Source organism: Barbus barbus (assembly GCF_936440315.1).
Source record: "Barbus barbus genome assembly, chromosome: 16".
Lineage (NCBI taxonomy): Eukaryota > Metazoa > Chordata > Actinopteri > Cypriniformes > Cyprinidae > Barbus > Barbus barbus.
Genome location: NC_136744.1, coordinates 19,981,762 through 19,997,663, shown reverse-complemented (window position 1 = coordinate 19,997,663; position 15,902 = coordinate 19,981,762). Strand labels below are relative to the sequence as shown.

General features: G+C 37.2%; 1 protein-coding gene and 1 long non-coding RNA gene across 2 annotated transcripts; both read left to right on the top strand.

The window, feature by feature from the left end:
* Positions 1-260: 260 nt before the first annotated feature.
* On the top strand, positions 261-4,880 carry LOC306882441 (uncharacterized protein). Its single transcript, XM_079437054.1, has 3 exons — positions 261-409; positions 2,862-2,932; positions 3,368-4,880. Exon 3 carries the CDS (start codon positions 3,598-3,600, stop codon positions 4,147-4,149), a length of 552 nt encoding a protein of 183 aa, XP_079293180.1. The 5' UTR covers positions 261-409; positions 2,862-2,932; positions 3,368-3,597; the 3' UTR covers positions 4,150-4,880.
* A 937-nt stretch (positions 4,881-5,817) lies between these two features.
* On the top strand, positions 5,818-7,811 carry LOC306882205. The gene is made up of 3 exons (XR_013785224.1): positions 5,818-5,959; positions 6,436-6,504; positions 6,589-7,811. It is a non-coding gene; the product is annotated as an uncharacterized lncRNA (long non-coding RNA).
* Positions 7,812-15,902: the final 8,091 nt, after the last annotated feature.

Here is a 15,902-nt window from a genome sequence, read left to right as displayed (position 1 = left end):
TAAAGTCAAGTAATTACGAATCAGATGATTCAAAGATTCTATCAAAGTATTCAGAAGGACTCCTACTGGTATAGGCTGTGTCCAAATTCAGGGTCTGCATCCTCCTTAGGATCCTTCCTACCCGGTTGAAGGAGGAGGGATCCTCCGATGTCCGCAAAACCCGGAAGTCGGTGTTTGTGAATTTGGACAGCCTACCCTTCTTTCAGTTCCCTCCCTTACCCGTTGCTCATATCCTGTTGCCTAGCAACCGTGACAGCGCCAAGCAAGAAGCGGGAAAATGGACAAACAAAGAGTTATTCTCCTCATTTTAATTATTTTGGAAGAAATAAAGCAATTAAATAAATTAAATACTTTCTTTGCTCGTTGTCGGAGAGTTTTTTATATCAGACAACAAGACAGTCACATCCAGGTAAGCCATTATAGCCTATTTTTATTTGTTTTTAAGTATTCTATTAATTTCTCCTACAAATTCATTGAGCCGAAGCATAAACTTTAGCATGTTTTGTCAGAGAAACTCCTCTCCCACTCCGCTACCGCTCGCTTCGTCCGCCATTACGCTCTGCCGAAAAGAATTATGGGATAGGTAGGACGGGAAAGGATCCACCACACCCATCCTTCCAATTCGGGGAAAAGGAGGACGTATTTGTGGGCCGCATTTGAAGGATCCTACGAATTTGGACAGCCTTCGTCGCGGCGCTGTGACGTAACATCCTTCAAATGAGTACTCCGAAGGATGCAGACCCTGAATTTGGACACATAATATGCTATAATCTGAACGATTCTTTGTGCTGGAAAGAATCAAAAGATTCGATTCACTTGGATGAATAAAAAAAAATTCACAGCTGATTCTTTTGTGGTGTGTAGTAATTTGTAGGCTATTCGAGGTCACAGAAGACACTCAGACATTTGACACCCGTTATAAAATATCCCTCTGATTAAGCCTCCCAAACAATCACAGAATCAATCATTTTTGGGACAGATTAGCCCTAGAGCGACCCTCTTTCAGAATTAGAAATGTGAAACGTTGCTGTAAAAATGGATTTATATAGAGCCTTATAAAGAAAGATTGCTGAAGGAGTGTTGATTTTTATGTCACTCTTGCTTTTTTTTCTCATTACCACGTTTTGGCTTTCTCAGTCTCTCCTGAGCCCTTCTTGACTAACATATTGTTGTAGTTCAATCATTCTCTCGCACACTTCCCCCCACCAATCTCCTATTTTCATATCTGTGTAATGACAGGTCTGGCTGCGCTTTGGAATTATTTGAGAAAAGTGTTCCCGGTCTGACTAATGACACAGGATTCAAGAGCTATCAGACAGGGAGACATTTTTCATTGGGAAGAACGTTATTTGCAGCATTTACGCACAGTTAAACAGACAAGTAGTAAACAAAAAAGGCTTCACACACTCTGAATGCACTTAAATGTCACATGAGTCTAATTTCAACCCCGACAGCCGGCCTCAGCGTTCACCTCACCTTCCCTGGGGCACCATGGCAGTTTGAGAGAGAGGAACTGTGTGTGGGTGTGTTGTGATGCACAGTATGACAAGCATCATGTCATTGTCAACACTAATAGAGGAGCAGAGGAGCATGATGCCTCTACTCTCTCTCTCTTTCTGTTCTTCCAGGCGTAGAATCTGTCTAATGCTATTGACTCAAACTGTCATCCATCAACACATATCTTTGGCAGCTCGGCGTTGCCATGGCAACTGCCCCTTGCCAGGCAGAGGTTTTAGATCAAAAGGCATTCATTGCCAGTTTTCCCCCTGCCCCTTTTCACCCTCATCACTGGTCGACGTCCTCTTTTCTTTTCTTCTTTTTTTTCTTTTCCACTGACTCTTTCCACTCTTTCTCCTGTCTTTTTTCCTTCTTTCATCGTCCCATGTTATCCATCTATTATCCTTACCGATTACCAAGCCTCATAGACATTTCTTTCTTTTACTAAATATCTTTTTTCATTACTGTTTGTTACTTTAAACCATCTCATCCGAAACGCTGGAGGAAAAGAACAATAAAACTTATCTGTATGACTTGCAGGCACAATATGGCAAGATTGATGAGAAATAACAACCTGATTTCATGAGAAAATATAACTATTTTTAATGGTGGTGATTTCATAGGAATCTGTATAATGGGATTCATACAAAAATGTATGATCTTTCGAAAAAAAGCATAACCTCAACCTAAACCTAACCATCATTTATAGAAATCGGCCACCATTTGCCAAAATGTGAAGTAGTTGATAAAACAGACAGTGTCATAGTGACCTTAAGTGATAATTGATTTTCTTTCACTGGAATAAATTACCAACTGGTCAAAAGTAGAAATGGATGTTTTGTCAGACACTGACACCTAATTAAGTCTATAGGTCCCAGGATTTCATGTAGGCCTACCTTTTTGAACCTAAATTACACACAAGCCTAGCTATGTTTTTTGTTGGAATGTACTTGTTGTGATCCGTGGTCATTGATCAATTGTTTTGTTATGTTAAAGTAAAGAATAAAAAAAATTGTTTCTCGAATTGCCATGAGATTGTGTTGGAAGAAATCTGTCTGAAACTGAAAAGCATAAAAACTGTCAGTGAGGTGTAAGCAGATCAAAAATCTACAAATGAGATCATTTGTATTCGTTGGTATTGGCCACCAATTGCCAAAACGTTGACATGAAAATTGAGTTTGCTGAAAGTAAATTAAGAAAATGAAAAAAGTTAACGCATCAAAGCTCAACAATGAAGATGATAAACAGGATATGTGGCTTAAACATAATACTTTTGTCACAAAATTACCACAGAATGTTTTTTTTACTTATTGTTTTCTTTTACTGATTCGTTGAAAATAGTTGCTGTATGTTGTGTTCAACAGAGTCCATGCTCACTGGACTGGACCATAAGAATTGCTTTTTGACCTTTGATGTCCTCTGCTATGAGTGAGATGTAAGTTGCCTCTACCAATGTAGATTTCATTTTAATATTTAGGAAGATCAGACAGTTTACAAATTAGCAGATTATTAGCAGAGACTGCTACATTCCCTCCAATGGACCCTTAACACCATTATGACCTCATCTACTCTTGATGAAAGATGCATCAGAATTGTTTTGACCAAAACTTTCAGATAGTGTATATATAGGAGTTGTTTATATATGATATATAGGGATAATGTACAGTCACTCAGTCATCGTAAAATTGAAGTCTTGCAGGGCGATCAGGACATGTACAGTACAGCATTATTCACAGAGACTGCAAGGAATATATGAAAGTTCATTACTATTATTATTAAATTCAAATTTAGGACAACTTTTTTATTTTTTCTAAGGTTACCATAATTTTTCCTTTCAGTCAATGCCCATTTATTTATTTCTTCCCAAAAGGAGATATTTCACTGTACCTTCTCTTGATCTGGACTATCTCCTGTCGGTAAAAGGGAAAATCCGTCAGGAAGGATTGCTGGACTCACACCTGAAAACCAATCTTGACTTCTCTATTCAAACCCTGGAGGCCTTTCCAGCATCCAAGCGGCGTGACGTTTCTCTAACACTGGAAGGAGAGCGCCACCTGGTGCGTATCACCGCCGGGACACCTGTCCTGTCCTACATGGCACATGGGCACAAACGGTCCGCAGCTGCTTCAAAGGACCCAACCAGAATCTCAACTCACAACCTCCAGCCTGGCAGAGAGCCATTTTGCTGGACATTGCTGTCGTGATGAGTTGGAAAGCTGCTTCGAGCAAGCTAAAAAAGCCCTGGCTGACAAAAGCCCATCAGTTCTGGATCACATGGAGCTCAAGATCACCTGTGGAGAGCTGCACCTCACATACAGTACCCATCAGCCCCTGCACACCCTCCACATCCAGCCACGGCGTAGAGTTTTCTTGGGCAGAATGCTGTCTCTAGAGAAGATCCTAGAGACAAAGGCGCACCTGGAGAAGAGCGGAGAGATGAGAAAAGACCTGTTCACATGTTTTCAGCACTTGCTGCAGCACTATGACCAGTATCAGAAGGAGGACGCACGTATCATTCTTCAGGGTGATGGGGAGATGCTGGAGTTTGTCACTGGCAGAACAGACAACCATTCAACTCAGTACTTCATCTTCACCGATGCCCAGAACAAAGCTCACAGCCAGCGGGTGCGGGACAGAGTTGTGGGTGTATGATTAAGAATTATGAAACAGCTGCTTCCATCTCTGAGAACACCAGGCATATTAGGTTTTGAATCTGGTTATTGAAGGATGCAGAACTAAAATTATATAAGTAATGCTAACACTTATAATTGTATGTATTTGGGGGTGTGGTCATAATTTCCCAGATGGCAGATTTTTCTTCAATGAGAGATTTATAGCCCTAGCCCTGCACATTTTGTATGTCTCCCTTATCAGACACACCCAATTCATGTCTTGCAGTCTCTACTAACGAGCTGATAAGTTGAATCAGATGTGTTAAATAAGGAGACATACAAAGGGTGCTTCTCAAACAGAAGGCTGCATCCTACCGAGGCTGTGTCCTTCCTAGTTCAGTCCTTCAGAGTCTTGTAGGCTAGAGTCCTCATCGGCATATTCTAGAATAAAAGCCAAAGTATATTTCGGCCATCCTCGTCTGCGCACCATCCGTATTAAAAGATGGTCTAGTAAGTGCGTGTGGCTACGTCACATATGTTCCTGCCCTCACAGTCACGGCACAAAAATACTAAAAAAGGGGGAAATGGGAAAAAATACTTTGTATTACAAACCTTTGGCTTTCTGGTAATGCAATACAATGAATCACAGCTGTCAACAGTCTCCCCATGGCTTTATTGAGTAATTTACACCAAAACAAAAATAACATCTATGCTTTCATGTCCAAAAACATTCTTTTTGTCTAAAATTTCATAATAAATTCAGACAAGCTCATAAATGACTCGTTTTTACGTCAGTTTATTTTCATGAAATGGAATGGGGACAAAGGATTGTGGATGATTGAAGGTCGCAAAGGATACATAACATGCAGCCTTCAAATTCAGCTGAATTAAGGATGCAAAACGAAGGCTGTCTTCCAAGGATCCTTCCGATTGAGATGGCCTTCAGCGACGTTTGATGATGTGGCAGCCGAGATACGCAGCCTTCTGTTTGAGAAGCACCCAAAATGTGCATGGCTAGGGGTCCTCCACGACAGGTTTGAGACCTGATTTATAGTATAATCTTAATCTCTCTGTAAATTGGTTATATGGCCTTGCCACTGTATGCTTGATCAAATATAAGAATAACAGAAATAAAAGTTATATTTTTAGACTTATTTTCTGGCATGCCAAAAAAAATTGAAAGTTCACTTACATTGTCTGATAAATATTTTAAACATTAACATGTCTTTCTTGATGCTTCATTGCAGTTGCCTTTAAAACACAAATACAAAAAAAATGAAGTAAATCTTAAACTCCATTAAAAACCATAAACTAGTTTTAAAACTATGCTAGCCATAAAACTTGTTTAACTTAGCTAACATACGATTTATTTTCTCAAAAGGCTACTGGCCAACATTAACTAACACCTGAACAAAATTTCCCATTATTTAACCTAATGTTAATATAAAATAAGCGTTGCTGAAGCCGAATGATCAGCGTCAGAGGAGACGAGCGGTGCTGTAAAAGATGTTTCATGAGACTAAAGAAAACTGAACATCTAGTCATGTACATTTATCAGGTTATCTGACATATTTTTACCCTAAAGCACAGCTCTGCTTATTTGCTGCTTTGCATAGTGGTCGCTTTTTCTCCTCTCGCCCAACGGCTCGTTTGTTTCCTGGAAAATGAAACTTACCATATCCAGCAAGAGTTTGAGAAATTGAAACTTACAGTAAAATGAGACTGAGAAGGAACACCTCAACGAACTGCTTGAACATTTGCTGAAATCGCTTGACAGCCTACTTAAAAACGTTTTCCCTCTAAACCGAGTTCTAGCTTTCATTTGAGCACCGCTCTGGACGGACATCTAGGTAAGTCTGTTCTGCTTTTCCAAATGTTTAAAGTAATCTACACAAACTACAAAACGTTGCGTATAGGCTATTTTAAAGTCATTTGAGATATCTGGTAACACTGAGTAAATGACAATTCTGTAAGTTTTATAAAATACATCTCAGTCAAACTAACCACACAAAACAACTGATTATTCAAAGCTAACTTATCTTAAATCTATAAAGGATGATACTTACAAACTGAAAATGATCTATTTTTGAAAAGTTGCCTACAAATGGACCTCTGTAAATTTTGTTTGCACACCCTTCAAATGATATCATAATCTTCTGTGGTAACTGAAAGAGGGGATTTGCTATCTACAGTAGGAATGAGATTGGTTAATTTTATCAATTCGGAGTTAGGCTATAAAAGACCCCTACACTTCTGATCACCCTGTATATTTTGCGATAATGACTGTATTTTATTTTTCATAAATGAATGCCATGTCTGATGACAGCTTGGATCATTCTGAAGAATTTTTGGCCTGCTAGAGAAACCCCTCCTCGTTCTCAATGGACACTTCATTGTAAGTACATTTAATAATGATCTGCAGAAGGAAGTTAAACTTTCATTAAATGTGAAAATGTTTCTTTCTTTCTTTCTTTCTAAGCTGTTACCCCAGTTTACGACCTGCCACAGAAAGCATAATGTCTGTGATGCATGAACTGAATGAAAAGAAAATGACAGACAACACCCTTCTCTCCAACTTGGACTTTGCTGAGAGATTCTTTAGAGAGCATCCTTTAAAACTGTGCTCAAAATTGGTGGTTAAAGGAGCTTACTCTTGTGTACAAATTGGTGGGAGTATCAATTCTGTTTTTACTATAACATCAGAAAACAACCAAACTTATGTCAATGTCTGTGTCTGCGACATACCTGACAAAGAAATTACTTTCATTGACGCCAGGCACTTTTTCAACCACTCCTGCCAGGATGAAATTAAATCCTGTTTTACACAGGCTCAAGAAGCTATTGCTAACGAGAGTCTGACAAGAATAAACATCAAATGCAACCGGTTCTCAGTCATGTACGCCAGTCGATATGATGGTTTATGCGCAACTGTGGAAACGAAATGTCAGTTAAAGCTAGAGAACCTCACTGCTGAAGGTTTACTGAACAAAAAAGTCTGGCTGCAGAAAGAGAAGCCCACATGTCCTGGTCTGATAGCATGTCTAGACCATCTCTTTAAGCAATACCTGGACACTAGGTGTGCTATAAGGAACTTCTATAGATTCATCCTACATGCAGACAAAGAAATAATAAGAATCACTTCAGGTGAAGAAAACGAAAGAGAATGTATATTGATAGATGATCATGAAAGGGTCTTAATGTTTCCTCCAATATTGCGATAAAAGTTATGACAGCACTCCAGAACACTGCAACATATTCTGTTGAAATATCTTCACATGCATTTTAAAGACCTGATTAAGTTAAATCATTGCATCAGCATAATCCCATTAATTAATAATTCTACATTAGTTGAAAATATTTGCTCCCAAAAAACAAATCTTACAATGGCATTACCTTTGGAGTACAATAAAGTATATGTAATGTTTTTATTTGGTTTTTAGATTAGCATGATTTGTAATATGTAAATTTTTTTTTTTAGATTTGCATGATTTCCTACTTCATCTGTGTTCACTGACAAAAATTGTAGTAGATTCTGTCTTTCTCTACTCAGATTATTGTTGACATTCTTTACTATAATAAAAATAAACAACTTCTTTATTTGTTATTTGTAGTTCTTTATCCTGAATGTATTTTGCCTTGGATTGTATTAATTAGTGTGATAACAATCAGTTAATTTGGGTATTACTGCATATAGCAATGTACAAAAAAAAAAATAATTTACGAGTTAAAAAAAAAAAAAAGTTACAGGGAATTTAAACCATAGTAAAACTGTATAAAAAATGTATTGTGTGTTTGACTAACTGTGTGGTTGAGTAAATGCTCTATTTTCTTCTTCAGCACAACTCTCAATTCTTGGTTAAAAATACTAGTTGAGTTTTTACTTATTTACCTGACCTCTGTCAGCTGCTTTTTCCAACTCTAGTTAATCAATTCAAGGCCAGCTGCTGTTAAAACAAAGAGTGAAACATTATATTCAATTACTAATTAAGTGACAAAGAGCTTTTATGAGTTTAACTCTGTTGCATCCGATAAATCACGCCACACTAGTCCTGTATGGAAGCATATGTGTAGCAAAATTCAATTTGAAATGTAAGATGCAAAATGGCAATGCAATATGTAAATGTAAATGTACTTCTGTATTTAAATTTACATTTTCCCATACATATGTGCAACATTTAGTACAAAATGAAAATTAAATGATATAATTTAAATTTGCCATTTTCTACAGTAGTTTTAATATGCAAATTAAAAACATTTTAAAGCTTTATAAGTTGCAAAATCAAAATGTATTACCCAAATTGATTAAATATGTTTAACATGTCCAAGCAAAAACTGTAGCAAAATGATCATTTAAATGCTGTTTTTCCTAAACTCATTTAGACTTCGGGGTAGTGTAACGATCGGCCTAATCGGTAGCGTTACAAGAATAAAATTGGGGTCAGACTAAACTGTGAGAGGTTTTGAAGTGTTTTAAAAGATGAGACGACAACAGAAATAAAGTGAATAAATGAAGTGTATTTACAATTTCTACCAGGAACTTAAAACAACACAATACGACAAAGAAGCCTTAGGCTGTTAAAAGCATAGTCCATTGGTTCCATACCATAAAACAGTCCTTAAGAGTCCTTGCGTGCTGTAAGTCCCAATGTGTAAGTGTCCACCGGTGTATATACAATCCAACTGTAGTGATGTGGTTTGCTGGAATGGTAAGTCCTTAAAAGCAACTCCTCAATCCAGCTTTGGTCCTCTTGACAGAGACCTCTTTTGTTTGCCATGCTGCTTCATTTATGCTGGCTATTTCCTGTTTCCTGTCATGTGATTGCTCACATGACAGGCAGCCCCATAATCATTTAAAGACATACACACATAAAACCGATAAGAGGAATAAAATGGACTAAAATGACTAAGACAACATGTAAACCTATTAAAACTCTAATATACATAAAATCATTATAATACATAGAGTGGTTAAAACATGTGTCATGTGTGACAGTGTCACATAGTCGAACCCCCCCCCCCCCCCAGCCTACGGCTCCCCGGGGAAGGTACTAGTCCCTTGAAGGTACTGTCAGCCATTGTCCATGTAGTGGGTATCCTCTTGAATGCGTGTCCAAAATTGCCTTTGTAATAAATTAGATAAAACTAGGCCCTCCCACACAGGCACTAGTCTGCCGGAGGAATCTATGGGAACACCAGAGAGAGGTGGAATCCGATACCAGCCTGGGTGTCCTTGGGTAGGTGGCGCCGCTCCTCCCAGGACTAAGTTGCACCCAACCATGCTCGTCCGCCAGCCCCCCTGGCGTTTCCTCCTATCCGGTTTGCGGGTCTCTTTGGTGGATGATGTGATTGATGCTGATGAACGGGGATGAGGTGGACGATGAGGTGGTTTGTTGCTAGGGTTGATGACAGCACACTTCTTAAATACAGAAATACAATGCTATTTTACATATTGCATTGTCATTTTGCATATTACATTTCGAATTGAATTTAGCTACACATATGCTTCCATAGTCTGGGGGGATCTAAATGCAACATCTGTTAACACAAGACTGCCCTTCAGAGCATGTAAACACACACTACCTCTCCTTAACCACATTTCTTAGACTCACTACATTGGGAATGACATCATTCTGTTTTGAAGAGTTGAGAATACAATATAATTTTTTCCAGGTTTTTTTCTCACATTCATAATTACAGCAGTAGATTGTACAGTTACATGAGCCATTGTACTGAAGGGTGATCTGCGCTTACTTTTAAAATGTCCATTTAGTCTAGTTATTTTAGTTAAAATTTGGGTGGGGCGGGGCGGGGTGGGTGGGGGGTTCCCTTTATTTTTCCCCCTTGTTTTCACTTTGGATTTTCAAGACTGACTACAATTTGTGTAGATCTGATAGTAACATGACACCCCCTGCTGTCCTGGAGAGATACTGCAATAAAACATTTTCTGACCCGATAATCTCACCTTTCAGAAGAACCAGAGGTCAGACATTTCATTATATTGCATAACGCATCATTTTGAATGTCAACAGTTGTCTCATTTGTGACAATTTTATTTCTCCTAAGGTATTAAGAGAACCGTTTCAGTCAAACAATTTTATACTTTATAAAAAAGTTTTGAGAGAATTAAATTAGCCTATGTTTCTTGAGCTATGAAAGAGCAACCTTTGAGCAATAAAGTTTTCCTCCAAGGAGGAATAGATTAGATACAAAGGGATGAATGATGTTATTATGGAGCGAGAAAGAGATCTGATTTATTACAAATCTTCGCTGTGTTTGTGTGTGGCCGGGCGGATATATGAGGTTTTTCTGTTGGTGTGTGTCCATAGAAAACAGTAAAGCTTTCACATGTAAAAGGGTTTTATAACAGGTCCTCTGAGGACAAATAGTTGTGTGTGTGTATTTACATGAGTGTGAATGATTGTGTGTGCGTGCGCCCGTGGAAGAAGAATGATGTGTGGGTAAGTGTGTTAAACAGATGTAAGTGAAAACAGGCCTCCTGGCTGTCCGCTGGAGTTCAGTTAAAGCTGAGGAAGAGATAGACATCTTCAGCCCATTACACATGCTTTCGCTTAGCATTTGATCAATATACCATGTGCAGTCATCAACTACAGGAAACACATTTGTGAGATTGTGTGTGTTTGCTGTTCTTTTTCCAGTCTCAGCAGATTTTGTAAAGTAGCACTGATGTGGGATCAGTTACCCTTAACCAAACTGCATTCTGAATACCTCAAACTGAAACTCTGAAACTGTCCACGGGTCATAAAGCTGTTTCAAGTACTCCAGAGTGCAGTCTGGACGATGGGGTGTCGCCCCGCCCACCCCGAATTTCATTGGTTTATAACACGGCAAGCCTTATTGGTGTAGACCCGAGCATGTGCATTCCTTTGTGTACAATTTTGTAAAATTGATTTGGACATACTACAGAAATATGTGCTAACTCTAGAATCATAGGCTTTAATTATTATCTGTTTAGTAACCATAGTAATTTTAGTCAGATGAAGTCATTATTTAAAAATAAACTTTTGATGACAGCACCTCCGGGTTCTTCAGGTTATAAGTTAGCGCTTCATTCATATTTCCTTGAGGATCGGAAGGCCACGGATCAGCACTAAATTGGGATTTTATACGCAAATTGTGATAATTTACTGTATTTTAGACATGGACAAACACGAATATAATTTGTTATATAACGCGAATGTGTTTTAAATGACATGTTTTAAAGCACAACCATTTTTTTTTTGTTTGTTATTTATAGAGATGAGTTAGCCTATGTTGCTCAATGCGTCACAAACTTGTAGGTTATAAAGTGCAAATAAATATTTTCATGAGAAGCTCAATGTTTCCTTGTTTATATCTCAATAAAATATTTGAACATATATCGATTCTCTTACAGTTTTTTTAAGTTTCCTATCTTATAGTAAATAAGTGTCCGTGACATCAAATATTAATAATTTCTGTATCCACATCCTCATTGTGTGTGCGTGTTAATCTGTGTACGGGACAGTGGTGGAAAGAGTACTGAAAATATATACTCAAGTAAAAGTACCATTACCTTCCAAAAAATTTAGTTTGAGTAGAGTAAAAGTACTTGTCCAAAAAAACTACTTGAGTAAGAGTAAAAGAGTAGCCTATTTAAAAGTACTCATGAGTATTGAGTAGTGAGTACTGAGCTGTGGATTCTACCCCCTCATAATAACTGCTCTACACTGCAATTTATACAAATGTGTCCCTGCAGCACAAAATCAGTCATGAGTAGCACAGGTATATTTGTAGCAATAGCCAAAAATACATTGTATGGGTCAAAATTTTTGATTCTTCTTTTATGACAAAAATCATTAGGATATTAAGATCATGTTCCATGAAGATATTTAGTAAATTTCCTACCGTAAATATATCAAAACTTAATTTTTGATTAGTAATATGCATTGCTAAGAACTTCATTTGAACAACTTTAAAGATGATTTTCTCAATATTTAGATTTTTTTTTTTGCACCCTCAGATTCCAGATTTTCAAATAATTGTATCTCAGACAAATATTGTCCTATCATAACAAACCATACATCAATGGAAAGATTATTTATTCAGCTTTGTATAGATGATGTATAGATACTTATGCTTTTGTGGTCCAGGGTCACCTTTAAAAAACGTTGTACATTCTGGAATTCACATATCTTGTTTGTCATAAAGAATGAAGAATATCTATAATCCAGCAGTTTTGATTGATTTTGACTGCCAACTCTTTAAAACACATCAAAACAGCACAGAAACAGTATTCAGTTGAAGAAAAGATGAAAGTTATTCTCAGTACAATTATCCCCATTTAAATCATAAAGTTTGAAAAATAGATTTAAAATCATGTGTAAAGCCACTGAGAGCATGCTGTTGTTGCACATAAAATATTAATGTTTAGAACAGTGCAAATACAAACACCATTAGAAACTCATAGTTCAGCATCACACAGCATGATATGGGTTAAAATGAGAGCCAATTTCTCTCCAAAACGGAGCCAGTTTTAGCGTTTTGCAATAAAGAAACAAGAACAACTAAACTTGATCATTTATGTTACAATTTTAACAAATGCACATTGTTCTAGAAGGATGGCATCATGTACATTACATGTACATATACATTACTCGAATTGTTATGTCGATAAAACAATTTGTAAGGAAAAATGCATTAAATAAAAGTATTTCTGGGGAAACTTTTTCAAAAGAAAACACAAACGCAAGTCTCTTGCTGAGCCACGGCGGTCTCGGTGATCAGCAGCATCCACAACTGAATGCAACAATAAGTGTTGAACTTGAAATTTATGCGCGAGTGCACATGCTAAATGAAGGCGGATTGAATAAAATGGATAAAAAAAAGGAAATTAAAAAAAGTGTATTAATGAGCTGCAGTTTTATTACATCACGCGCTGAGTGACACAGATGCAGTATTAACGCCACAGGTCATCAATATTGGTCCTCAATTTGAGTACAATATTGCAAATCGTTTTACAGTGTTTCCAACACACTTTTTCACAGCGCGCATCACACGCTCAAACTCATCAAAAGTCAACAAGCAAAAACTTATCCAAGTGACTGCAGCTGAACGCGCGTGAGAGAGACGAAGCAGCGCAAATCGCGCGGCTCTTAAGTGAGTGGGAATTTACTGAACGTGGCAGTTGCGGGAGTTAACACTGTACGCAATACCCGCAACCTCACAGCATATTTCAGGTCGTGTGGATAGGCAAGCATATATACAAATCATTTAGTAAGCAGAAATCCAAAATTTACCTTAACATATTAGAGGAAGATGTGACTGCATTGATGCTTGAGGAATGCACTTCCAGCAGCCATGATAGACAGCAGCTGGCGATTAAAGTTTTCTATGCCCAATTTGATTTGACGAAAGTCACGAGACACTATCTCCCTATCCAATCATATTAATTAATAAAAATAAAATTAAAATAAGCATGTAACCACAAACGGAGGAAAATAGCGGAGTAAAAGTACCGATACATCACTTAAAATGTAGCTACTCAAGTAAAAGTAAAAGTACACAATTTTTAAACTACTCAAAAAAGTACAATTACTGATAAAAACTACTTAATTACTGTAACGTGAGTATTTGTAATTCGTTACTTCACACCACTGGTACGGGATGAATTTAGATTCAGTTATTAACACTCGATCATTATAGCCATATAGACCTGCGTAAATATCAAATATTAAATAACTCGGCGCTGTGAATCACTTTTAATAAAAGACCTTCTCTGTGAATAATATTTTTATTTATTTATTAAAGACTATATAGCTAAAAATCTAACATCTGTAGGCCTAATATAGTACAGTGATTGGTTATTTTTAAAGGATTGAGCCACAAAACCAGTAATTTAATTTGTGCATATCTATATATAAAAGTAGCCTATAAATAAAAATATTGCAGAGAAAATATATGAACATGTATTGTTTAAATACGCAGTAAAGCACATTAATAATAATATAGGTCAGATTTAATAACAGCTCTTTTAGTAAACAAAAACATTTAGGCCTATATGCAAATAAATAAATAAATGAGTGTGTGTTTCAGCAAGGTTTTTATTCCCATTATCCACACATAAAACCCCAGTTCACGCTGATGGGCTATTTGGTATTATTGTCTTATTTGTCACCGCACCGCACTTTAAATTAAAACCATTTGCGGGTTTGTCCTATGTCTTCCTGAACTACAATGAATGAAGTTTGTGCTTATCCATCGATCCTAAAATAAAGAATATAGGCTACATGTAAATATTAGACTAATTATACAAAACAGCTAAATCTCAAACAGTGGATCATTTTTATCAGCATCGCCCAGCTAAAACTGCTCAATGTTTAAGTATGTCTGCTTCGTGTACTGTGAAAAGTACAATAATATATGAGTTAATTTAACGTGCCATTAGGACTATATCATGGCCACGAATTAAGAATTTGTTCTGAAGACTTAATTCGTGAGCCGCTCATATTAAACAGCTCTCTTCTGCCCGAATGAGATGCCAACACCAAGCGTTTGATAGGAACTTACTCTAAATAATTCGTCATAAGTAAAAAAAATTAAAATAAAACACATTTGCTAATTGATTCTAACTAAAATAGCTGTTGTTAGCTCTTAATATTTCTGTAGTACAGCCAAACAGCGTAGATCATACATAAAAACGTATATAAAAGAATGCTCATGAGCAAACGTCTACACCAATAAGCTCTGCTGTATCATAAGCCAATGAAATTGGGGGTGGGCGGAGCGACGCGTGTCGCCCCGCCCCGCCCCTTCGTCCAAGGTGCACTCTGGGGCTACTCAGCTGTTTAAAGTTACACAGTATAATTAGTGTTGATTAATGAGAGAGTGCAAAAAAAAAAATACATCTTTCAAACCATGTCACACTTTAATAAAATATTAGAGCTGTTGGGATCCATATACAGAGAAAATTATTATTTTTTAAATGAACATGGCTCATTCAGACCTCCCGAGAATCACTAGTTGTAAAAGAAACACAAATCTTAATTTATTTGTCTATTCGCTATGACAAGATGTCCTCCGTCTACACCAGTGCTTCGAACCACATTCATCCGCACTGAGGAGTTTTTAGATATCACCTGTGTTGTTCGGCTTTGCTTCAACCACAGGCGAAGGCAGCACAAAGTTAAGTATGTGATAACAGTTCAATAAATAAGAAGTTACTATCAAGAAATTCACATTATATTGCCACTTACTTTGTCTACTTTTGCTCCGCCAGTAAAAATAGTTCCAAACCAACCCACAGCTGAATCGGCGGCATCTCCAAGCAGCACACTGTAGCTAATGGTGGTTCGTTTTTGATTTGAACAAATCGATTTAGTAAATGATTCAGTGACTCACAAACAAAGCCCGTCACTTGTTGCGTTCATGAGCGAATTGTGTTCAGTTGTAAAACTTATTGGATTATGTTTTACAAGAAAATACTGTTTCCGTTTTTCTGAAACATGTAACGTTTAATTCAATGTATTACTTTGCTTCTTTGTAATTGTTTGTGAAATTTACTAGCAATTTGGGACTGCAAATTATTTCTAGACCAATTTTCTATATCCATTGTACACTAACAATCCTGCTGCTCTTGTTGAGGAAAGCTGGTCATTATTGTGAACATGATTATGATTAGTAATGATCAGCATTACTGAAAATGTTTATGAGAACAAACCCTTAAATAGAAAAACGGTCCTTTTCCTGCCTTCAGAAAACTGGTCGGTGTTTGATTAAAGTGCAACAGCCCATAGGGACTGAGCACAACTCTCTCCA

Coding starts and splice junctions, on each gene's coding strand:
- LOC306882441 (XM_079437054.1), top strand. CDS start 3,598: ATGGGCACAAACGGTCCGCAGCTGCTTCAAAGGACCCAACCAGAATCT.